At 43.8% G+C, this 22,622-nt stretch overlaps 1 protein-coding gene across 1 annotated transcript in view; it reads left to right on the top strand.

Moving 5' to 3' along the window:
• LOC147726626 (5'-nucleotidase-like) overlaps nucleotides 1-22,622 on the top strand; it is a 1,080,701-nt gene that overhangs the window by 290,377 nt on the left and 767,702 nt on the right. The window contains exon 4 of the mRNA XM_086962959.1: nucleotides 18,126-18,273. Within this exon, the coding sequence (XP_086819085.1) occupies nucleotides 18,126-18,273 (148 nt within the window). The remainder of the gene's footprint in view (nucleotides 1-18,125; nucleotides 18,274-22,622) is intronic.

The following is a 22,622-nucleotide window of genomic DNA, read 5'->3' as shown; positions in this document are numbered from 1 at the left end:
CTGAATAGTATTGTGGTAGCTGCTTGACCGGAGCTCACACCACAGTCAACTAGTCACCCATTTCTAACAATAGTGATAAGTATTATTGCAGGGTCTAAGAGCCATAGTTGAAGTTGGTCTATCAGCAGGGCTAGGAACTTCTTGATGGCTGTGTCATGGGAAAAATCAGCAGTTATATAGGTCTCTTGACCTTTCTTTACAGCTTACAAAATCATGCACAGTTGATGGTGTCGTAGTAGACATGCTATAATTTCACTGGGTTTGTTGGAGGCTGCTTGTGAGCCTCAAGGATGGAGCCTCTGCACTCTTTGGATTTCTAGTGGAGTGTTGAACTGAATATCCAGTACCTTAGGCAACAGAGACAGTTGAAAGGTTGTCTTGTCTTGTATCTTGTCGTCCTTCTGCACTACATGAACGCTAATATTGGTCCACCGAGAGCCATCTTCCAAATCCTTGACCTTTTGTTTGAGCCACAATATCTCTGTTTCCCAATCTGTTTGCTGGTGCTTTTGTCTGTCAGGGTCCTCTAACCTCCTGTCTACCACATCCAGGCGCTTATGAACAAATGTAATATGAGATCTCATAGAATTCATTCAGCACAAAGTTCTTAACTTCCAGTATGTGAAAAGTTTAAACTCACAAGTTTCTCAGCGGAAGTCACCCACCCTAGGATTTTTGGAAGTGTCAGATAAGCAATGCACTACTGAAAACCCTTTTCTTACTTTACTACTCCTAAATGCCTTTTGTGAATACCGAAAGTTGTAAAGTTAGGATTTTGTTTAGTTTTGGAGTAGTAAAATTAGGAATCCTAACTTTACTACTCCTAAATGCCTTTTGTATATACTGAAAGTCGTAAAGGTAGGATTTTGTCTCAGATTACTGTTGTGAATTGGGACCAAAGATAGGCTTTTTGTGGACACAGTAATGGCCTTGGGTCGATGGATATTTCTGCTTTAATTTTCAAGATCTTGTTTTTGAAGAACATCTGTTTGTTTCATAGTCAGGTCAGAAATAGCAAGGACATCTTTGACCATATCCAGTTCTGCCACTTTCTTGGAAAATCTTAAATAATGCTGTATTTTGGTTTGGTGCTTGTTTGAGCCTATTTACAAAATTCTGGATTGCTCTATGGTATTGTTTAATGTGTTTTTACACAGTTCATTGCAAATTGCCACAGAGGTTTACTTCAATGTCTTCCCTATTTTCCTGTCTGCTACTTTGATATTGAACAATTTAGTGGGCGTTTTTCAATTGACCTTTTTCAGTTGATGAGAAGCCACTGTGTTAGAAAATCTGCCAATTTGGTAGGGGGGAGTCTGAAATGTAACATCATTTTAATCAGTTAAATTCTTAAAGACCGGTGAGGTTTTCATAGATTAAAGTCAATATGGAATGTAGGAGTGGTATGAATTAAGTAGTTTTTTTTTCTCTAATTTGGATGTATTCATCCTTTATGCTAAATATTATCAGAAAGTGCTCTGTCCTGAGTATGGTTTGGTTGATAAGTTTAAGATGTGCATATGGCAGGTGAAAATCATATTTGATGCATGTTTATCTGAATGGGTAGGAGAAGACGTGCTGTCAGAGTGGCGTAGTGATTGTATGTAATTAACGACTACTAAAGCATTTTTAGGTCCCAGCTAGAGAGCGCATGCGCTGTCTAGAAGATACATGTTGTGTGTAATCTGTGGGCTTCAGCCAGCCCACAGGCTTCCCATTTGCTTGCTCTATCATCCGTCTCATATTCTTTGTCACTATTTGTACTTGGTGTGCATGGTAAGGCTCTTCTTGTGTTTAGCCCTCCTCCAGACCATAGACCAAGTGCTTGTAAACATCCACTACTCCTGTTTTTACGACAATTATAGGACCTACGTTTTTCATTCTTTTTCAGCACTCTAAACATTGCTCATGCTTTTACCAGCTCCGTCTACTCCCACCCGCCCTGATGCCGTGTCCACAGATCATCCCCTCTCCTGTCACTTCTTTTCTCTTTGTCCTTGCTTTCCATTTCCCCCACCTCCTCCTTCCCGTCTCTGCTTGCTCCCCTGCAACTCCCGGTGCTTGCCCTGTCCACATATCATCCCCTCCCCATCCCCATACCCGTCACTTCTTTAAACCCCCATTATAGTATGTTTCGGTCTAGTGAGTGGTTCAGTTCTGCCTTTTAATATCCTGTTACTGTATAGCTGACGTGCTGATTAGAGCATGCGTGCACAGCTCATATTGGCACTCATGTAGTTACTGTTTATTTTCAATGGGTGTGGGTACTAAGTAGGTGTCTGTGTGAGTGTTTGTGTGCGCATGTTTACACCATATGTGATAATTGGGCAATGGTGTTTGAGCTGGAAAATCAGACTTCAAGTGATCAGTTATGCGTTATCACAGGGCATGTCAGAGCATCTAAAGTGTCCGTGTCTTCTGCTGTAATTACATAGCCACGTTTCTCCTGTGCGAAATGATTGAACTGTTTGTCTCACCTTGTTGCTTTTCATTTCAAAGGTGGGACTCTATTTATTCAAATTTTTCCGATTGGTATACTTTCTTTTTTCTTCAAAGAAGCCAGGCTGAGTATTGATGTCATCAAGGTCTGCCTGCCCATCCCCATCCATGGTTAAAGTAGGCCTTTTAATGTGGATGCCAATACAGTGTATTTCCTCAAGTTCACTACTGTAAACGAGCCTACACCTTCTGTTTTTTTTAGCAGTTTTATATAATGCCATTACCACGCGAAGGTAGTGAAGCAATTTACATTAGCACCAGTTCCTTTACACAAGGACGCATTCATTTTTGTAGTCACAGGGCGTTTAAGTGATTTGCCCAGAATCAAGTATGTTAAGCTGATGCTGAAACTGAAACCTGGTTTCCCAGCTCCATAGTCGGCAGCTGTGGCCCTTATACCACAGCCTTATCCAAGAGGACGCCACATCGTCTCCCCAGACTTGGCTTCTGTTCTACATTTTATGATTAGAACCAAATCACCTAATCTCCCAGTTACAACTCGCATTTGTTATTGGTTGCCCGTCTGCCTCTCTCCCGTCGCTGCTTGCCCTGCTAAACTCCGTTGCACAAATCTCCTCCCCGACTCTGTTTATCACTTTTTTTCCTTGCAGTTTTATATAGCACCAGCACCACATGACGATATTGAAGCGTTTTATATTAGCACCAGTTACTTTTTTGTGCAGTTTTTTATAGAGCCCACACCACCCAAAGGTTTTGAAGTGCATTACATAAACACCAGTTACTTTTCACGAGGGCCCCGTAAACGTAGGCAAATAACGTAAACTCCCTGTGGCAGCCCGCATTTGCTGTTGCTTGCCTTTAAACATACTTCCTGTCGCTGCTTGCCCACGCTGAACTCCCGATCCATAGATCCCCTCTTCCCCCAGATCCCCTCCTCACCGACTCTGCTTTTTGAAAAATGTTTGTGTATAGTTTTATGTAGCATACCAAGGGATTGGAGAGCTTTACACAAGCACTGGTTACTTTTACTTTTGCAGTTTTATATAGCACCAAACACCACCTGAAGCACTTTATGTTAGCATCAGCTACTTTACACAAGGACACATTGATTTTTGTAGGCATTGGTAGATTAAGTGATTTGCCCAGAATCAAGATTGTTAAGCCGATGTGAAACTCAAACTGGTTTCCCACCTGCATAGTTGACAGCTCTGGCCCTTGTAAGTGTAAATGTAAATGTACAGGAATTTATATAGCGCAAATCACCGAGCGGTTTCTAAGCGCTTGCTTAGGGAACCCGTCCTGGTATTCCCCTGTGAGATAACCCCGGCAGGGTATCTGCAAGGTGAAAGCCAGGCATCCCGCCGCGAGGGGCCGTTGTGGAGATTAAGCAAGCTATTGGCCAGAGTCGCAGAGTGTGAACCCGTGAATCGAGTAGGCACCGGAGCGAGAATTGTCGAGTCCATGGACATTTTAGAACTCACGACCCCGCCGAGCCGGGAATTGAACCCTGGTCCCGGGCTGACCTCTGCTTCCAGGTCTGCCTCCTCTAACCAGTGAGTCACACTTCTCCACTCCCTTGCGCAACATTCTCTCCCAAGAGGATCCACATCATCTCCCTAGCCTCTGCATCAGCTCCACATTTCATGATTACAGGCAAATCACTAAATTTCCCTGTGGCTGCCAGCATTTGCTGTTGGTTGCCAGTCCACCTCCTGCCCGTCATTGCTTGCCCCCACTGAACTCTGTTGCACAGATTACCTCCTCTAACAACTTTTCAAATTTGTTTGTGCAGTTTTATGCAGCATAAACACCACCACAAATGTATTGGAGCTCTTTACATTAGCACCAGTTACTTTTTTGTGTTTAGTTTTATATAGTGCCAACACAGGACATGTTCGTTTTTGTATGCACGGCGAGATTAAGTGATTTGCTCAAAATCAAGGATGTTAAGCCGACATCAAAACTCGAACCTGGTTTACCAGCTCCATAGTCGGTAACTCTGGCCTCTACGGCATCATCTCTCTAGGCTTGGCCTCAGTTACACATTTTGTGATTACAGATAAGTCACTTAATCTCCCTGTTTCTAAACACAACAATCATTGGCAAAGCCAGTAGGTTTCGTCTGGGTGAAATCTATTGTTTTTAAGTTTTGGCTAGACAGTGCATGCGCTGCTTAGCTAATGAGCGCTTGCACTGTCTCGAAGAGGCATGTTGTTGTCCTGTCTGTGGCATTACAGGCCACCTATCTCATGCCATGGGTAAACTTCAGCATCACCCTCATTTTCTTTGATGCCATTTGTCATGGCATGTGGGCGCCAAGCCCTCTTCTTGTGTTTGGCCCTCCCATAGCACTTGGACCAAGTACATCTCTCCTTACACTGCTCCTGGTTTGCGCAGCTATTTATATTTTTGTTTTCAAGCACTCCAAAGGAGTACCAATGTTTTCAGGCCATCTACCTTGTACAAATAAAACATACCACTAAAATGCATGTGCATGTACAAAAACAAATGCATTTCTTAAAAAGTTGTTAAAGTACAAACAGCGCATGTTGTATTGTTTCTTTGCACAATCCGATGGTATTGGGGTGCTCAGTCTGTCCTTCATCTTGCCATAGCGCAAACACGAGCCAGTGGTATTGGAAGGCATTAAATGCTCACCAGTTACATGCCACAATGGCACATTCATTTCTGTTGCTGATCCTACTTCAATTAAGGTATTATTTTTACCCCTTCATTATTGCTTCCTCCCGCCCTCTCCTGCCTTTGCTTGCCCATCTCCCCATCCTCCCCTGCTTGACCCGTCCCCTACTATCTCCCTCATCGCTGCTTCTCTTCTTATTCTTTTTTGTACGATCTGATGGTATTTGAGCACTCGTCGTCCTCAGTCTTGCCATAGTCTTCCTTGTACACACACCACTAAAATGCATGCATGTGTACATAAACAAATGCATTTCTTAAAAAATTATTAAAGCATAAACAGCACATGTTTTTTGTTTTTTTGATGTAGGCGAACGTCCAGGGCGGTAGATCTCAATTCTGGAAAACTGTGTTGATATCTGGGCTATGACGCTCAACATCCTGTGATTCTGGGCAAATATCTTAATCCCCCCGTGTCTAACAAACATGAATGTGTGCTTGTGTAAGCAGCTAGTGCTCATGTAAATTGTTTTGATACCCGATACTTTCATTTAAAAAAACCTCTGGAATGGTATTGGAGCACTTGCTCTGTTCTCCATATTGCCATATCGCGAACACAAGCCAATCTTTGTTGCTGATCCTTCTTCAACTAAGGTATTTTTTTCTCCTTCATTGTTGCTTTCTCCTAGCCCTCTCCCGTTGTTGCTTGCCCATCTCCCCATCCCCTCCTGCTTCCCTGCTTGACCCATACCCCTTGTACTTCCCTCGTCCCTGCTTGTATTTTTTCTTTTGCTCAATCCAATGGTATTGAAGCGCTTATTCCATTATCTATCTTGCCTCAGCCAGTGATATTGGGATGCTTTAAGTGCTTATCGGTTACATTACACAATGACACATTCATTGTGGTATGCAGGGGAAGCATAAGTAATTTGCCCAGAATCACAAACTGTTCACCCAACCCCGAGATTCGAACCAGGTCCCATGTCTGCAGCTCTGGCCGTTACGCTACATCCTCGCTTCACCTCAAAGATCCTCAACTGTTTCTCATCATCATTTCCACATTTGCTCAGCAAGACCCGTCAACACCGAATAAGCATTGGCAAGCCAATAGATCTCTGCAACGCCCAAGCTATTGGCCTTGCCAATGTAAAAGTCTTTTAGCCATGTTGTCTAGCAGCACATCTGCTGTTCAGCATGGCTGAAAGTGACTGAAAAAAGTGCTATGATGTGGCCAGCACAGGCCACGTCATAGCGCTTTTTGTGTTAGGAGGATCAGGACAATAAGCTCGACATGGAGGGGGGGGGGGGCAAAGAGACTCTACATCTTGTGATTCTGGGCTTTCAGTGACTTTCAGCCAATATTACAATCCTTCGCTTCCTGTAGGTCGTAAAATCACAGTGAATTTTGAGCAGACCTTAATTTATGCCAGTCTTAACTAAATCACATTTAGGGGTCGATTAGGATCGCGGACGGACTTGAGTCCGTCCGCGACCCCAGAGTATGTGGGAACGTCCGCATGGGCTGCGGCGTTCCCTCATGTGGGATTAGGATGTGACCGCCACCCTGGCGGTCACATCCTGGATATTTAACATTGCGGCGGGTGCTGCTTGAAGCAGCACCCGCCGCAATGTTAAAAGTGCATGTGTAACATTTACATGCACAAAGCGGCAGGCACCGCGCGGTGCCTGCCGCATTGTGCATGTAAATGCTGGGGGGTACCATAGGTACCCCCCATGTGCACCCCCCACCCACCAACACCCTGGGGGCCCGCAACGGGCCCCCAAAATCAAAAGTACACATGCTTTTCCACGGCGGAAAAACCGCCGCGGAAAAGCATGTTTTCAAATGCTTCCTAATTTGGCCGGCGGTGTCTGATAGACACTGCCAGCCAAATGAGAGCTTTTCCGCCGCGGTTGTAATCCGACCGCGGCGGAAAAGCAGCGGACAGAAACCAAGACCCACCAGCCATCGTAATGTGGCGGTGGGTCTTTGGTGAGCCCGCAATGGATTTTCCGCCTCCTCCGGGCCGGAGGTGGCTTCCGCCGGCCCGGAGGAGGCGGAAAATCCTCCATCCTAATCGGCCCCTAAATGTTAATATGCTTGTTTTTAAACAAGGAAGCTCTATCCTATTAACGAAATAGTATTTCAGCTAGGCCCCCAGTGGATTCCCTTTCACGTTTAAAATTCAGTCTATGGATTGTAAAAGGAAGACTTAATATCCGAATAATAAAAAATATAGGTAAGTAAATTGACAATTTACCCTCTCAATAACAGGAGATGGCATAATATAAAGAAGTGATTACATTGGCATCCTATTGCAGTTGACAGTACTACTTAATTTACCACCTACAATAGGACACTACTGGTGCCTCAATTGTGTGGCGTGTGATCAAACAGCAGATACAAAATACATTGATATCAATGGACAGAGACATTATCAAAAGAGTTTCTCGAACTGCAACACAAAAAATACAATATATTGTATTAAATGCCCGTCCAATAGATTTTACATCGGCCAGACAACACAAGCTGTAAAGAAACGTATTCTCCAGCATAAATCGAGGGTGAAATGCAGAGTGCATGGAGCACCATTGGTACATCATTATGAAACACACCAACACACGGAAAATTACATTAATTGGACGGTCCTATGTGTTTTAAGCAAAAGTAAACAGGATGATATAAAGATGAGATTGGACAGACTAGAGGCAAGGTTGATTGAAAAGTACAAGACGGCCTGTACCGGGCTAAATGACAGAGACGAAATCTGGGCATTAATTTGATGTAAGGACATAATAGAAATTTGATCACTCACTTGAATATCTGAACCGGATATACATGACTTGGTAAATATCTGACAGTTGCAGGTTGGCACACTGAATATAGGTTGGACTCTATATAATAATGAGACAATAAAATTATAGAGTATGTGGTGAAAGTATCTTGAGTATAAAAAATTGTTAAAAATATATAAAATTGTATATAGTGGATGTTTATATATAGTAATAAATCCTGAAAGATTGTGCGGAGTGGCAGACTATGGGCGATATCACCTCGACCCTTGTACAGTGGGTTTGACCTAAAGTTATAATTTACGTATTGCATTCCATTTTTGAACTATATAAGTAACCTTAGCGATTCTGTCCCCCTTGGTTATAGAATACCGCCGCTTTTTTATTTTTAATCCAACACAACCCTAAAGATCAGTAAGGTCGGCAGAGTATATGTATATATATCTCCCCCCGTTGATTTCTTCTATCTCTACTATCAGAACGGGTTCATTAGTCCTTTTTTAGTGTCTGGGACTTACATGTTGGTTGCATCACGTGACCGGCTTGATATCAGGTTCCGGTCTGCCAGAACGGCGTCGGAAAGGAAAGAGAGACAGGGAAAGCCGCCCGCGATGTGCGAAGTGAGTCTAGACAGCAGAAGACCCACGGAAAGTAAGTACTTATAGGCGATAGAGGTTACTATTCGATGAGGATTAATACGCTATATTGTACAGTTTGAGTCGAGTGATTTTACACGCTACCTCATTACCCCTGTAGGACATCTGAGACGCTGGGACGCCAGACACGTCTTAAAGGGCCACCACCCACATAAATATCTATAGGGAAGCCCGAGGATACCTATTAGGTGTAAGTACTTTGACTGAGGTATGCACAGTTATCCAGTATTAAAGGTGTCTTTCATAGATTCACATGCCTGAATCATTCCCCGTCGTCGAGACGGGAGCCTCCGGTACATAGAAAAGTAATGTCCTATAGACATACATAGAGAAAAATAGGCCTAAGGTCCTCCCCTTAGTAGCCTATCCTTGTCCTTATGTAAAAAGGACCAAACTCTTAGAGCCAGCCAATCAGCTAACACCTCCCTCTAGAACCTTCCTGTCAGGAGCCTCAGTCCCTCAGATTTTCTACCGCACGTTGTGCTAAGGGAGTCTCCCCTGAGCTCTGCTCAGATTCTGTGTTTTTTCACTTAATTTACAATAATTTTGCTTTCTACTATGGATTACCTTCACAGATGAATGAAAGAATTTTATTTTAAAGCCTGCGCTTCTTGTTCCAGAAGGTTGCTTTGCTCTGTTCCTCACACTCACAGGCCAAAGGCTGCAAGGTATGTTGCACTTTCTCAAGTAATTTCTTGAGGAGTCGTGAAGAGAGACTTTTAATATTGTTCAGACCAGAAAGGAGGTTTTTATTTTCTCCAGTTACTGCTATGAGGCGTGGCCCTCAAAGTCCAGGAGACCTCTAAAGAAGAGAATCTCCTCAGACTCATTCCTCAGGGGACCGTCCTGAGAAGGCCCTAAAAAAGACCGCTCAAGGGTCTTCCGGGCGCAGTCCTTCAAAAATCTCCTCACTCTGTGGAAAAGGAGATTAAAGGACTTGCTTTTGGAGAAAAAATCAGGTAAAAAGACGACTTCTGAGCCGTCAAAATCACCTCCACTGGTCATGGGATCATTCAGAAAGGCGTCTTCTATACCTCCTAAGGTAAAGACTAAGAAGCCAACATCGTCAACTGGATCGTCGATGACAAAACCACCATCATTGCCTATGACAGCCTCTTCGTCTACGATGGCCTCGTCTACGCTGGCCTCGTCTACGATGGCCTCGTCTACAATGGCACGTCGACGAGAGCGTCGACGACGACGAGTGCGTCGACGACGAGTGCGTCGACGACGAGGGCGTCGACGACGAGAGTGTCGACGACGAGAGTGTCGACGACGAGAGTGTCGCCGACGAGAGTGTCGCCGACGAGAGTGTCGACGACGAGAGTGTCGACGACGAGAGTGTCGACGACGAGAGTGTCGACGACGAGAGTGTCGACGACGAGAGTGTCGACGACGGAAGTGTCGACGACGGAAGTGTCGACGACGGAAGTGTCGACGACGGAAGTGTCGACGACGGAAGTGTCGACGACGGAAGTGAGAGCGTCGACGAGAGTGTCGACGAGAGTGGACGAGAGTGTCGACGAGAGCGGACGAGAGTGTCGACGACGACAGCGAGAGCGTCGACGGCGAGAGCGTCGACGACGACTGCTTGTCTATATGACGGCCTAGTCTATGACGGCCTCATCTACAAAGGCTAGTCTATGACGGCGTTGACGGCCTTGTCTACGACGGATCGTCTATGGAGTCGACTGCTCGTCTATGACAACCTGTCTACGGTATCGACGATGGCCTCGTCTACGACGGCCTCATCTACGAAGGCTCGTCTACGATGGCTCGTCTACGATGGCATAGTCCCGACGACCTCGTCTATGACGGCCTGTCTACGGCGGCCTGTCTACAGCGTCGACAAGGGCCTAGTATACGATGGCCTAGTCTACGATGGCCTAATCTACGAGGGCCTGGTCTACGATGGCCTAGTCTACGTGGCCTAGTCTTCGAGGGCCTAGTCTACGATGACCTAATCTACGATGGCCTCGTCTACGATGGCCTCATCTACGATGGCCTCGTCTACGATGGACTCGTCTATGATGGCCTCGTCTATGATGACCTCATCTACGACGGCCTCATCTACAAAGGCTAGTCTCCGACGTTGTCGATGACTGCTCGTCTACGACGGCATGGTCTATGGCGGCGATCTCGTCGAAGGGCTCGTGGACGAAGGAAGAAATCCGCCAATTCTGGAATCTCTTCTAAGGTGGTAGAGAGGGCTGCTCAACGTTTTAAGATCCAATAACCTCTCAGGAAGAGGCCTGTCTCTTGTTCGTCATCGAAGAACCCTTCAAGAAGGCAGTAAGGTCAATACTGATTATCTATTACCCATAGTCAGGAACGGTAAGGGTCATGATGTACCCCTCCTCTGTATCACTGGTGATCCCTCAGTTGGATAAGACGTATAAGGCGCCAGATACAGCACCGGCGTGTTTCACAGGAACATCCTAAGCCGGACTCCGTGGTGACACAGGCGGCCCAGAAGAGCTCCGGGACTCCTTCGGTCCCGTTGTCGCCTCCTCCTGATAAGGAGGGAATAAGAGTGGACGACATTGGGAACAGGCTTTCCCCAGCGAACGCTCTAACGCCCTTGGGACGCTATTGTGAACAATTGTGAGCACACATGCCCCATACCAAAGTGGAGTCTGCTAGATGGTGAAGCATCGGCGTCAAGCCATAGACTGCGCGAGGAATATCGCTATGACAGGGTTCCACCAGTTGGCTGGAGCAGCAGTCTTGCGGATCCAAGGAGGGCCCTTTCCGTCCTGAGGTGCGAACAACGTTTTTTGGGACAAACCATATGATAGCCAGTTACTATTTGGCACAAAAAGTTAACGAAGCAGACAATGCAAGAGCTTTGGCCACTCTTCAGTATAGGAACCAGTCCTTTAGTAGAAATGGAGGAAGAAGACGGTCTTCCTACAGAGGAAATTATCAATTCGAGTCTTCCTGCTCTTCAGGCCAGAATGGACTGCGATGCCCTCGGCGCCAACAATAGCAAAACAAGCGCTCTTCTTTTGCGAAGTTGTCCTTTCAGGGAGAGGACAGCGGAGATATCAAAATTTACGGCTGCTTCTTCGAGAGATCTGGATTATGCTGTAGAAAGGAGCTATGGCGAGAATACCTCCTCATAAGGGAAAAGGATTTTATTCCTGCTTCCTTTTGATCCAGAAAAAAAAGATAAGCGGTGGAGACCAATCTTAGATTTCAGAGCCATCAACAAATTCCTACGGAAGCATTCGTTTCGCATGATAATCCAGGAGGTCTTGCAAACAGGACGCTTACTCCCATGTCCCAATTCACAGGAATAGCTAACCGTACTTACGATTTGCAGTAGTGGGCAGACGCTTGCAGTTTCGCGTTCTGCCTTTTGGGCTCAAGTCTGCGCCGCAAACATTCAAGAAATACCGTTCCCCGGTGGCGGCATATCTCAGACACCAAGTCTTTCAGTATCTGAATGACTGGCTGGTCAAGGCTTCATCCTTAGAAGATGTGTCCAGGTCTTCCAACGCCTGTTTTCAGCTTTGATTGCTTGGATCTCACCCTCAATCAAGAAAACGCCTATTTTCAGCTTTGATTGCTTGGATCTCACCCTCAATCAAGAAAAATCGGTCCTAAAACCTTTTCACTACATAAGTTTCCTAGGTGCAACCCTGGACACACGGTCAGCAAAGGTTTTCCCTTCCAGAGAGTGATTGTGTATCCTCCTGATTCCTCACTGTCAACTACGAATGAGACCTCTACAGGAGGCGCTCTAGAAGCAGTGGGTCCACTGCACAGGGTCATCTGACGACCACATAAAAAATGAATTCTCATATGGCCGGAGCCCTACAATGGGGGATATCATCTCAAAACCTGTCTCAAAGCTCGTCATTCCTACTTCCGGCTGTTCCTCATGTCGTCACAAAAGGCGTCTCTTTGGAAGGCTCTGGAGTTTTTTCTGCAAGAGCTACAGATATGTGGAAGGTGGTCTCCTATGGAGAAGAAACTACATATCAATCTGCTTGAACTATGGGCGGTCTTCCTGGCCCTTCAAGCTTGCCTGCCAAAAATAGGACGGACAATGAGCTCACAAAGGTGTTGTGCAGCCAGAAAACATCGTCACACGAGTGGGAGCTTGTCCAACAAATCATTGGCCAAATCTTCTCCAGATAAAGCACGCAGCAAATTGATCTATTTGCAACGAGAATGAACGCCAAATGCCCACACTTCGCAAATTGGCAACCCCAGTCAGGGTCCCTAGGGAATGCATCTCCAATCGCATGGCGCAACGTCTTTGCGTAGGCCTTTCCGCCACTCCCGATGCTTCCCATGGTCTTCACTAAAATTTACTTGGAGCCTTGTATTCTGATTTTAATAGCCTCAATTTGGCCGAGGCAACATTGGTTCAAAGAGCTCCACCGTCTATCCCTGGAGCCACCGGCCCACCTGCGCCAGTACCTATCCCTGCTTACAATGAACTATAATCAAGTTCAACGTCCGGATCTGAAGTCTCTCAAGTTAGTCTCCTGGCCCCTGGGTTCAGAGTTCCACCATCTGAATATTCCACAAGACTGTGGACATTCTTACCAGAGCAGGGGCGGATACACCTAAACATATTCCCTGAAATGGAAGCGCTTTTGTGTTTAGGGTGCAGATCACGGAAATTGGCCTTTCTCCACGTCACCGGAGCAAATATTGCCTTATCTATTACATCCGGCACAGTCGGACCTAGCCCACTCCTCCAGTAAAGTACACTTAGCAGCAATATCTCGTTATGAAATAATTTCAACGAGTCCATCGCTCTGGTCAAGCGGGTTGATTAAGCAAGTTCTAAAACGATTATACAGATCTTTCCCGCCAGTAAGGATGTTGCCACCTCCTGGCATCTCAATGTGGTTCTTAACCAGCTCATAAAACATCTGTTTGAACCAGTACACAGAGCTGACCCAAAGTATGTCTCGTGGACAATCCACACCCCTCCTGGCGCTCAAATCCGCAAGGAGGGTCAGTGAGCTACAGGCGGTTTTGTATCCAGGATCCTTTTCTGCAGTTTAATAGAGACTGGGTGACTCTGAGATCCACTCCTAGGTTTATCTCAAAAGTTCAGTCGAACTTACACCTAAATGAACCTGTGGTTATGCGTTCCTTTTTTCCGAACCACAGCACGGCAGCTGAGAGATCGCTGTTTTTTTCCTTGGATCTCAAGCAATGTTTACAGTTTTACAGTGACAAAACGAAAACATGCAGGAAATCTAACCAGCTATTACGAACTTACAGCAGACCTAGGAAGGGTCTACCGCTTGCCAAGCAGAGCATCTCCAAATGGAATTCTGCAGCCATTGCTTTCTGCCATGACCAAGTTGGACAGCCATTGCATTCCAAAGTGAGAGCGCTCACCATGAGAGCTATGTCCACTTCTATGGTTCTCATTCACATTACAGGGCGACAACATGGAAGTCGCCGCATACCTTTACTAGGCAATTCTGCCTGGATACGGAGCTGATGAATGATGCAGCAGTGGGACAAACAGTGTAACGCCATCTATTTCGGTAAGGTGTAACGCCATCTATTTCGGTAAGGTGAGCCTTCCTCCGTCCCTCCATCCTACCCTGGTATGCACATTTCTTTAGTGTTATTTATTGTGGATACCTAGTGATGGTTCATGCTCTAGTGATGGTTCATGCTCGCAGGATGTCTTATCTAAGGACTTCTATATGCTGTTCCATCAGAAATGTGCACTCTGCATTGCTTGCTACTCTGATTCAGGCATGTGAATCTATGAAAGACACCTTTAATACTGGATAAGAAATGAGTTACTTACCTGTAACTACAGTTATCCAGTATTGGTGTCTTTCATAGATTCACATGCAACCCTCCCGCCTCCCCTGGAAGGACTCACCTATCTCTCTATCAGTGCTACGCCTACTTAGCTTGGTGCGTACGAAAATCTGAGGGACTGAGGCTCCTGACAGGAAGGTTCTAGAGGGAGGTGTTAGCTGATTGGCTGGCTCTAAGAGTTTGGTCCTTTTTACATAAGGACAAGGATAGGCTACTAAGGGGAGGACCTTAGGCCTATTTTTCTCTATGTATGTCTATAGGACATTACTTTTCTATGTACCGGAGGCTCCCGTCTCGACGACGGGGAATGATTCAGGCATGTGAATCTATGAAAGACACCAATACTGGATAACTGTAGTTACAGGTAAGTAACTCATTTCGTATTATGCTTTTGGCTAAGGGAGCACTTGGGGAATAAGGTTGATTCGATTGGTGCACGCCCATATTACACACAGGGTGTTTTCTCTGTGTTTTCTCTGGTGTTTAAGCACGCTGTTCGGTCAGAGGTTTATGCTAAGGAACTAGACAGATAGGTATTTTCCCTGCCTTACAGACTCATACAGTTTTGCCAGAGAGTGAAAGAGGGGTGATATACCTATTTAGCCTGACCACTCCAAGGTTTTGGAAAATAGTTAAAATATGTATATAGTTGTATATAGTGTACATAGAACCCTGACTCTGACTCTACGTAATAATGAATACATATAGTAATTGGTGAATTTTTTTGTATGATTTTGTAGATGGATTATTGCACTAGCCCAAGTCCTGATGAGGCCCAAAATTAGTGGGCTGAAACGCGTCGACACCTTTGTTTGAGAGAAGACCCCAGCCAAAATACTGAAAACTATAAACGAAACAATTGGTTTCACAAGGAGTAAAAAGGACATTGAACGGATCTAAAAATTAAAAATGATCTGGTACACTCTTTGTAAATAGGACTGGCGGAGCTTACTGTCTAAGGAATGCTGAGGCTATATACTAGGAGCTAGCATCCTATGTAAAAAATTGGGCTACCAGAATATACCGCAATACCAATTTATTATTGTTTGTATGTACTGTATATGTATATATGTAAAAAGTGATGTGTGTATATATATATATATATATATTTGTTTGTTTAAATGTGTCAAAAATAGACTCAAACAAATAAGAAATTTGATTCAATTAAATTGAAATCAAACACATAAAAAAAGCATTTTCTGTTCTCTATATAGGGTTGGGTTACCCGAGGAAATGAAATATAAAAATTGATTCATCCAAATACAATGTATTGGGTATAGGATGCGATAATTAAATGGTCCCATCCATTAAATAACATTGTGCTAGCAGAGTCCTAGGCATCATTTTGCTTTATAATAGTCTTTATTTACCCAGATGCCTTTGGTTTACCGGGTTTCCCCTGTTTTTTGAAGGTGCACTGTCTCGAAGAGGCATCATTACAGGCCACCTATCTCATGCTATGGGTAAACTTCAGCATCACCCTCATTTTCTTTGATGCCATTTGTCATGGCATGTGGGCGCCAAGCCCTCTTCTTGTGTTTGGCCCTCCCATAGCACTTGGACCAAGTACATCTCTCCTTACACTGCTCCTGGTTTGCGCAGCTATTTATATTTTTGTTTTCAAGCACTCCAAGGAGTACCAATGTTTTCAGGCCATCTACTTTGTACAAATAAAACATACCACTAAAATGCATGTGCATGTACAAAAACAAATGCATTTCTTAAAAAGTTGTTAAAGTACAAACAGCGCATGTTGTATTGTTTTTTTGCACAATCCGATGGTATTGGGGTGCTCAGTCTGTCCTTCATCTTGCCATAGCGCAAACACGAGCCAGTGGTATTGGAAGGCATTAAATGCTCACCAGTTACATGCCACAATGGCACATTCATTTCTGTTGCTGATCCTACTTCAATTAAGGTATTATTTTTACCCCTTCATTATTGCTTCCTCCCGCCCTCTCCTGCCTTTGCTTGTCCATCTCCCCATCCTCCCCTGCTTGACCCGTCCCCTACTATCTCCCTCATCGCTGCTTCTCTTCTTATTATTTTTTGTAAGATCTGATGGTATTTGAGCACTCGTCGTCCTCAGTCTTGCCATAGTCTTCCTTGTACACACACCACTAAAATGCATGCATGTGTACATAAACAAATGCATTTCTTAAAAAATGATTAAAGCATAAACAGCACATGTTTTTTGTTTTTTTGATGTAGGCGAACGTCCAGGGCGGTAGATCTCAAATCTGGAAAACCGGGTTCATATCTGGGCTATGACGCTCAACATCCTGTGATTCTGGGCAAATATCTTAATCCCCCCGTGTCTAACAAACATAAATGTGTGCTTGTGTAAGCAGCTAGTGCTCATGTAAATTGTTTTGATACCCGATACTTTCATTTAAAAAAACCTCCGGAATGGTATTGGAGCACTTGCTCTGTTCTCCATATTGCCATTTCGCGAACATAAGCCAATCTTTGGTGCTGATCCTTCTTCAACTAAGGTATTTTTTTCTCCTTCATTGTTGCTTTCTCCTAGCCCTCTCCCGTTGTTGCTTGCCCATCTCCCCATCCCCTCCTGCTTCCCTGCTTGACCCATACCCCTACTACTTCCCTCGTCCTTGCTTGTATTTTTTCTTTTGCTCAATCCAATGGTATTGAAGCGCTTATTCCATTATCCATCTTGCCTCAGCCAGTGATATTGGGATGCTTTAAGTGCTTATCGGTTACATTACACAATGACACATTCATTGTGGTATGCAGGGGAAGCATAAGTAATTTGCCCAGAATTACAAACTGTTCACCCAACCCCGAGATTCGAACCAGGTCCCATGTCTGCAGCTCTGGCCATTACGCTACATCCTCGCTTCACCTCAAAGATCCTCAACTGTTTCTCATTATCATTTCCACATTTGCTCAGCAAGACCCGTCAACACCGAATAAGCATTGGCAAGCCAATAGATCTCTGCAACGCCCAAGCTATTGGCCTTGCCAATGTAAAAGTCTTTTAGCCATGTTGTCTAGCAGCACATCTGCTGTTCAGCATGGCTGAAAGTGACTGAAAAAAGTGCTATGATGTGGCCAGCACAGGCCACCTCATAGCGCTTTTTGTGTTAGGAGGATCAGGACAATAAGCTCGACATGGGGGGGGGGGGGGGGGCAAAGAGACTCTACATCTTGTGATTCTGGGCTTTCAGTGACTTTCAGCCAATATTACAATCCTTCGCTTCCTGTAGGTTGTAAAATCACAGTGAATTTTGAGCAGACCTTAATGTATGCCAGTCTTAACTAAATCACATTTAATGTTAATATGCTTGTTTTTAAACAAGGAAGCTCTATCCTATTAACGAAGTAGTATTTCAGCTAGGCCCCCAGTGGATTCCCTTTCACGTTTAAAATTCAGTCTATGGATTGTAAAAGGAAGACTTAATATCCGAATAATAAAAAATATAGGTAAGTAAATTGGCAATTTACTCTCTCAATAACAGGAGATGGCATAATATAAAGAAGTGATTACATTGGCATCCTATTGCAGTTGACAGTACTTGTTTTAAAGTCCCCGTTCTGCCGTCATTTTAGAAATGTTTGAGGCTTAAACTCAATAGCTATCCGAAAAAAGATTAATTTGAAATCATTGTATTAGAACGTGTTATCAATCATTTTATGTCACAGCGTTTATTTTCCTCTTTTGGGATGTATTGCAGTATGAGCTTTGAAAGCAATGGATCAGACCTATAACCTTAATATATTTAATGATGAATTTTATCTGTTTTGCAGTATATGCTAAAAGAAGTGCTCTGCAAAACTGATACAGATTTAGATGGACGTTTTATCACAGTACGAAGAGCAGAGAGTAACCTGGGAAATCTAATCACAAATGCAATGCTAGAGGCTACTCATGCAGATGTAGCATTGCTGAACTCAGGTAGAGTATGTTACTTCACTAAATGTGGTATCCTTCATTGGCGACTTGTCTAGTAAATATTCTATTCAGTCACAGAACAGCAGGGGCTAATGAGCAGTTTGTTAAAACTGGCATCATTTAATTATACAGTGCACTCTATTTGCTCAGTTTAGACCTGTAAAGACGATATCCAAGGGTTTGAAGTAAAACAGGAAACTTTATTCCAGCAGTAATAGTACAGGTCAGACGGGCCCAGTGAATCAGCTTCAACTGAAGTTGAAGTTCTAAGCCACTGTACCCACACATTCTAATACATTATAATACTAAGCAGAGGGACAGAACAATCCCAACATTCCGTACCACAAGTAATGCAATAGGAGAGCACAAGAAGAGCATATACAGTAATACATAGAGCACCACACATCTCCCCTCTTAATAAAAAAAAGAAGAGAGAATTAAAATAAAAAATAATTAGCCAAGCAGTTTGCTTGGCACTCTTCTAATCCTGGAACAGAAGAAAGTGAAGGTTGCAAATTGGGCGCATTTCGGGTGACCTTGGCAAGACAGGAAACACTCCACCAGTGACCATTATCAAGACGAACAGCGTGACCTTTAATTTCAGCAATGGATTGTGGGTATCTAAATTTTGATGCACCTTTATGTAGTATTAAGAGATCTTTAACCCTAACCAAGTCACCAACAGTAAATCGATTTACCTTTCTTTTCCCAGATCGACACAGCTTATCAAATCTGAGACAATTGAAATTGTCGGAGAAAACCTTAGCCTTAGAGGCTTCAGAAGAAACAGAACAATGATCATCAATTGCCTTGAGTTTCCAAAAAGGGCACAGAGAGGAGGAAACGTTTCTGCTTCTCATTAATTCAAAAGGAATAGCCCCGATACGGAATGAGGAGTTGTCCTGAATGCCCAAATCATATTGCAAACACACGTCTCACAATCACTATGGCTTTTGAGGGTACTTTGCACACACTCAACCAGAACCCTGTTAACCCTCTCAACTTTACCATTCGATTGGGAATGATACAGGGGAGTGCACAGGTGTTTAACTCCTAGTTTGGCTAGAAATGTTTGCATTAAGATCGAAGTGAATTGCGCACTATTATCAGTTAATATCTCTTCTGAGACATCCTCTGTAGAAAAAACATCCTTCGAAAAACAAATGACAGCTTTGGCATTAGGATTAGAAACACCCCTTACCTCCACCCACCTGGAAAGATGGTCCACAAGCACAATGAAGTACCTCATGCAGTTAGGCAAGACATGAAAGGGACCATGAAGATCAACTGAAACTCTTTGCTAAACCCTTGCTGGACTTGCTACAGGTTTGGGAATGGGAGTGCTGGTAGTGAGATGCTTGTCACTGTAACAACACTGAACACAATTCTTGACCAGATTGTCAATATCCCGGGCCATGCTGGGCCACCAGAAATCATTTCTGATTCTATGCTTGGTAACATTCATTCCCAGATGACCAGAGTGAGCGGTTTCCATTATTCTCAACCTAAAGACATCAGGAGGAATAAGCTTGCCATCTCTAACCAGTAAGCCATTCTCAATGGAGAGTTCATTTGAAATATTGCAATATGGCTGTAAATCAATTGAAAAAGATCTTTCTTTGGGCCATCCTTTGAGAACCAAGTTGTGGTATCCTGGTTTGAATGCCATGTTCCTTCCTCACTAACCTGTCTTGCTGCTCAGCCTATTTGAATGAATGGTGGAATGTTGGAGTGTGTGAGGTAATATAGAATGTGTGGGTTACTTGGTGGGTGGATGACAGTTGGAAGAGAGGGCTGAGCAGAAAGATAGCTGCTCCTGGTGGGGCGTTAATGATTATATGATTTAACCTAATAATCCATCAATAAATCTACTTGAATAATCACATCTCGGCTACAGCCTATCTTATTACATTTGGCGACGTTTGGACTGAACCTACACTGCAAAAACATCAAGAAACTTTGTGATCAAGATTTACAAGTAAGAGAACGGCTTGGCTGAGCTGTCCGGTGAAGTGGATCCTGGTGGGGCTGCAAGGCATGCTTGACCAGTTTCTTTTCGCTTAGTTACTTGATTCTTGTTGCTCCAGTTGCTCTTCAACGGTACGTGTAGTAGGTCCTTTCCTACAAATAGTCTTGCTGTACTCCACATCTTAGCTGACATCAAACTACCTTTAGTGCGTGAGATTAGCTCCAGATTGTCGCCATAAAATATGTAGTATCTTGGTCCATACATACATTTAAAGATGTAGCCGAGGCAGATGTAGTTGAGTTATGTAGAAGGTTTATTCAGCCATAAATAAGTTAACAGGAAGTATAAGTCTGTAACTGTTGTGTTCTATCTAGGACCCCGATCAATATTGTGACCTTATGCCCCTATACGGCTATAATCAATAGATATCCCCATAATGGCATAAACGATCAGAGCCATATTTCAGTAACTCGTCTCTGCAGCTCATTGCAGTACATGACACAGCAGAAGCCACTTCCTTAGATTCCTAGATAACACACCGAGTTCTTTCGACAGCTCAAACCCCCAGCAACCTGGGAAAGCCCCCCTTGCTTTGTTTTGATTAGTAATAGAACTCTTGCAAGCACTGTAAGAACGACCAGTTCTTAGTGACATCTTTATTGACGTCTTATGTCCAAAAACTTACGTCAAACTCGGCACCTTTCAGGTTTAAATAATACCAACGTTGCCTTAAGCAAACACGGTGGTGGTGAATACTGGAGCAGAACAGCTGTCCCTTGCAGAGAGCCCAGCAGATGCGAGAAGCCCAAGGACGCTGCCCCTCCTCCTTGACGCGCTGAGAAAGACGCTGTCTTTTCTCCTGCCGAGAAAATCCAGCTCCGGCGTTTCCAGCCTACCCTTGCGGGTAACTGGAATATCGAGTCCTGAGAGGAGATACCAGACCTCCAGTATTCTATCCCAGAGGTACATGCACATGTGGACTAAGATATGTCGGCAGTACACGACAACCTGTGCATGTCAGGATTCTCCAGCACCTTCGTGCCATCGTCAATAATGATCCATCATATCCGGTGGCCAGGCTTTTTAAAACCAATCATAAAAATGATTTACAATGCCTGACTTACTTCGTCATCGCCTCAGTGGACAAGCCTCTGAGGGGCGGTGACAGAGATAGGATGCTTAGGAGACTTGAGTCCTAATTTATTTTGGAACTAGATAGTAGATTTCCAAATGGGCTCAACACTACGGACGATTTGCATGTTTTCCTGTAAACCTTTTTGCTTATTATTCTGGTTAGTCTAACGGTCAGCCGCCATATACCTTCACGTTCTAAATTTCTTGTATACAGAATTTCGTTTATTTTTTACTTCCCCATTTTTTCCATCACATATGGCTTCATGGTTGTTATCATACAAGCTTTCCCTCACTTTTTATTAGTTGGGCAACACTTTTTTTTCCATTTATATGTTTGGACATAGCCACTGGGTACTATCTGTCAATCTTTGTTTTTTTACCTAAACTGTATTGAGAACACCCTATAGTGGTCCTTTTCCACTATTAATCCATTCTTTCAAATTTGGCACTTTTGACCATTTGCACTTAAAGCATTCATATTTGTTGTTGCTATATTACATCTGAATACACAAAGAACCTTGTCATTTTGGATTCTATCCAACTGTTTACATTTTTGCATAATTTGCACCAATTGCATTTGTCACTTTATATATCTACATATAGAGCTGTGGTATTTGCACTTTGCATTTGCACTTTATAAGGATATTTATAAAAAAAATGCACTTTATTGCGTATTTGCACATTGACAATGTTTTATTTACGATAATGTATTGCGTTTCATTGTATTTTAACATGGCTTCACAATTTGGATTTTTTAGCATTTTATGCTGTCATATTATATGTTCTACACCAGTGGTTCCCAAACTTTTGACTCCTGAGGACCCCCATTGAGTCGCCACTGGAAGCCGGGGACCCCCAAGCAACTTTTTTCGTTTCATTTTCTAAGAGCAGGCAGAGGTCACTGGGACCAATGCCTGCCCTTAAAAAATAATTTTGCATGCATTTGCAAAGGGGAAGGGGTCCCCGGAGGACCCCTTCCCATTTGCAAATGCATTACCATCTACTTGAAGTAGGTGCTAATTTCGAATGTTTTGCGACCGCAAAACATTTGTACATGGTTTTGAGACTCGCTATTTGGAAGGAAATGCCCCTTCCAAATACCAAGTTGCAAAACGTATTTAGCGAGTCGCAAACAAATTGCGACTCGCAAAATAGGCAATGTACATGGCCCAATAGATTTTTGCATGCGCAAACGGTTTGCGAACCGGTTCGCATATGTAAAATCTGATCATACATCTGGCCCTTAGTA

Source organism: Lissotriton vulgaris, chromosome 3_1 (genome assembly GCF_964263255.1).
Source record: "Lissotriton vulgaris chromosome 3_1, aLisVul1.2, whole genome shotgun sequence".
Lineage (NCBI taxonomy): Eukaryota > Metazoa > Chordata > Amphibia > Caudata > Salamandridae > Lissotriton > Lissotriton vulgaris.
This window is presented reverse-complemented; position numbering and strand designations above follow the sequence as displayed.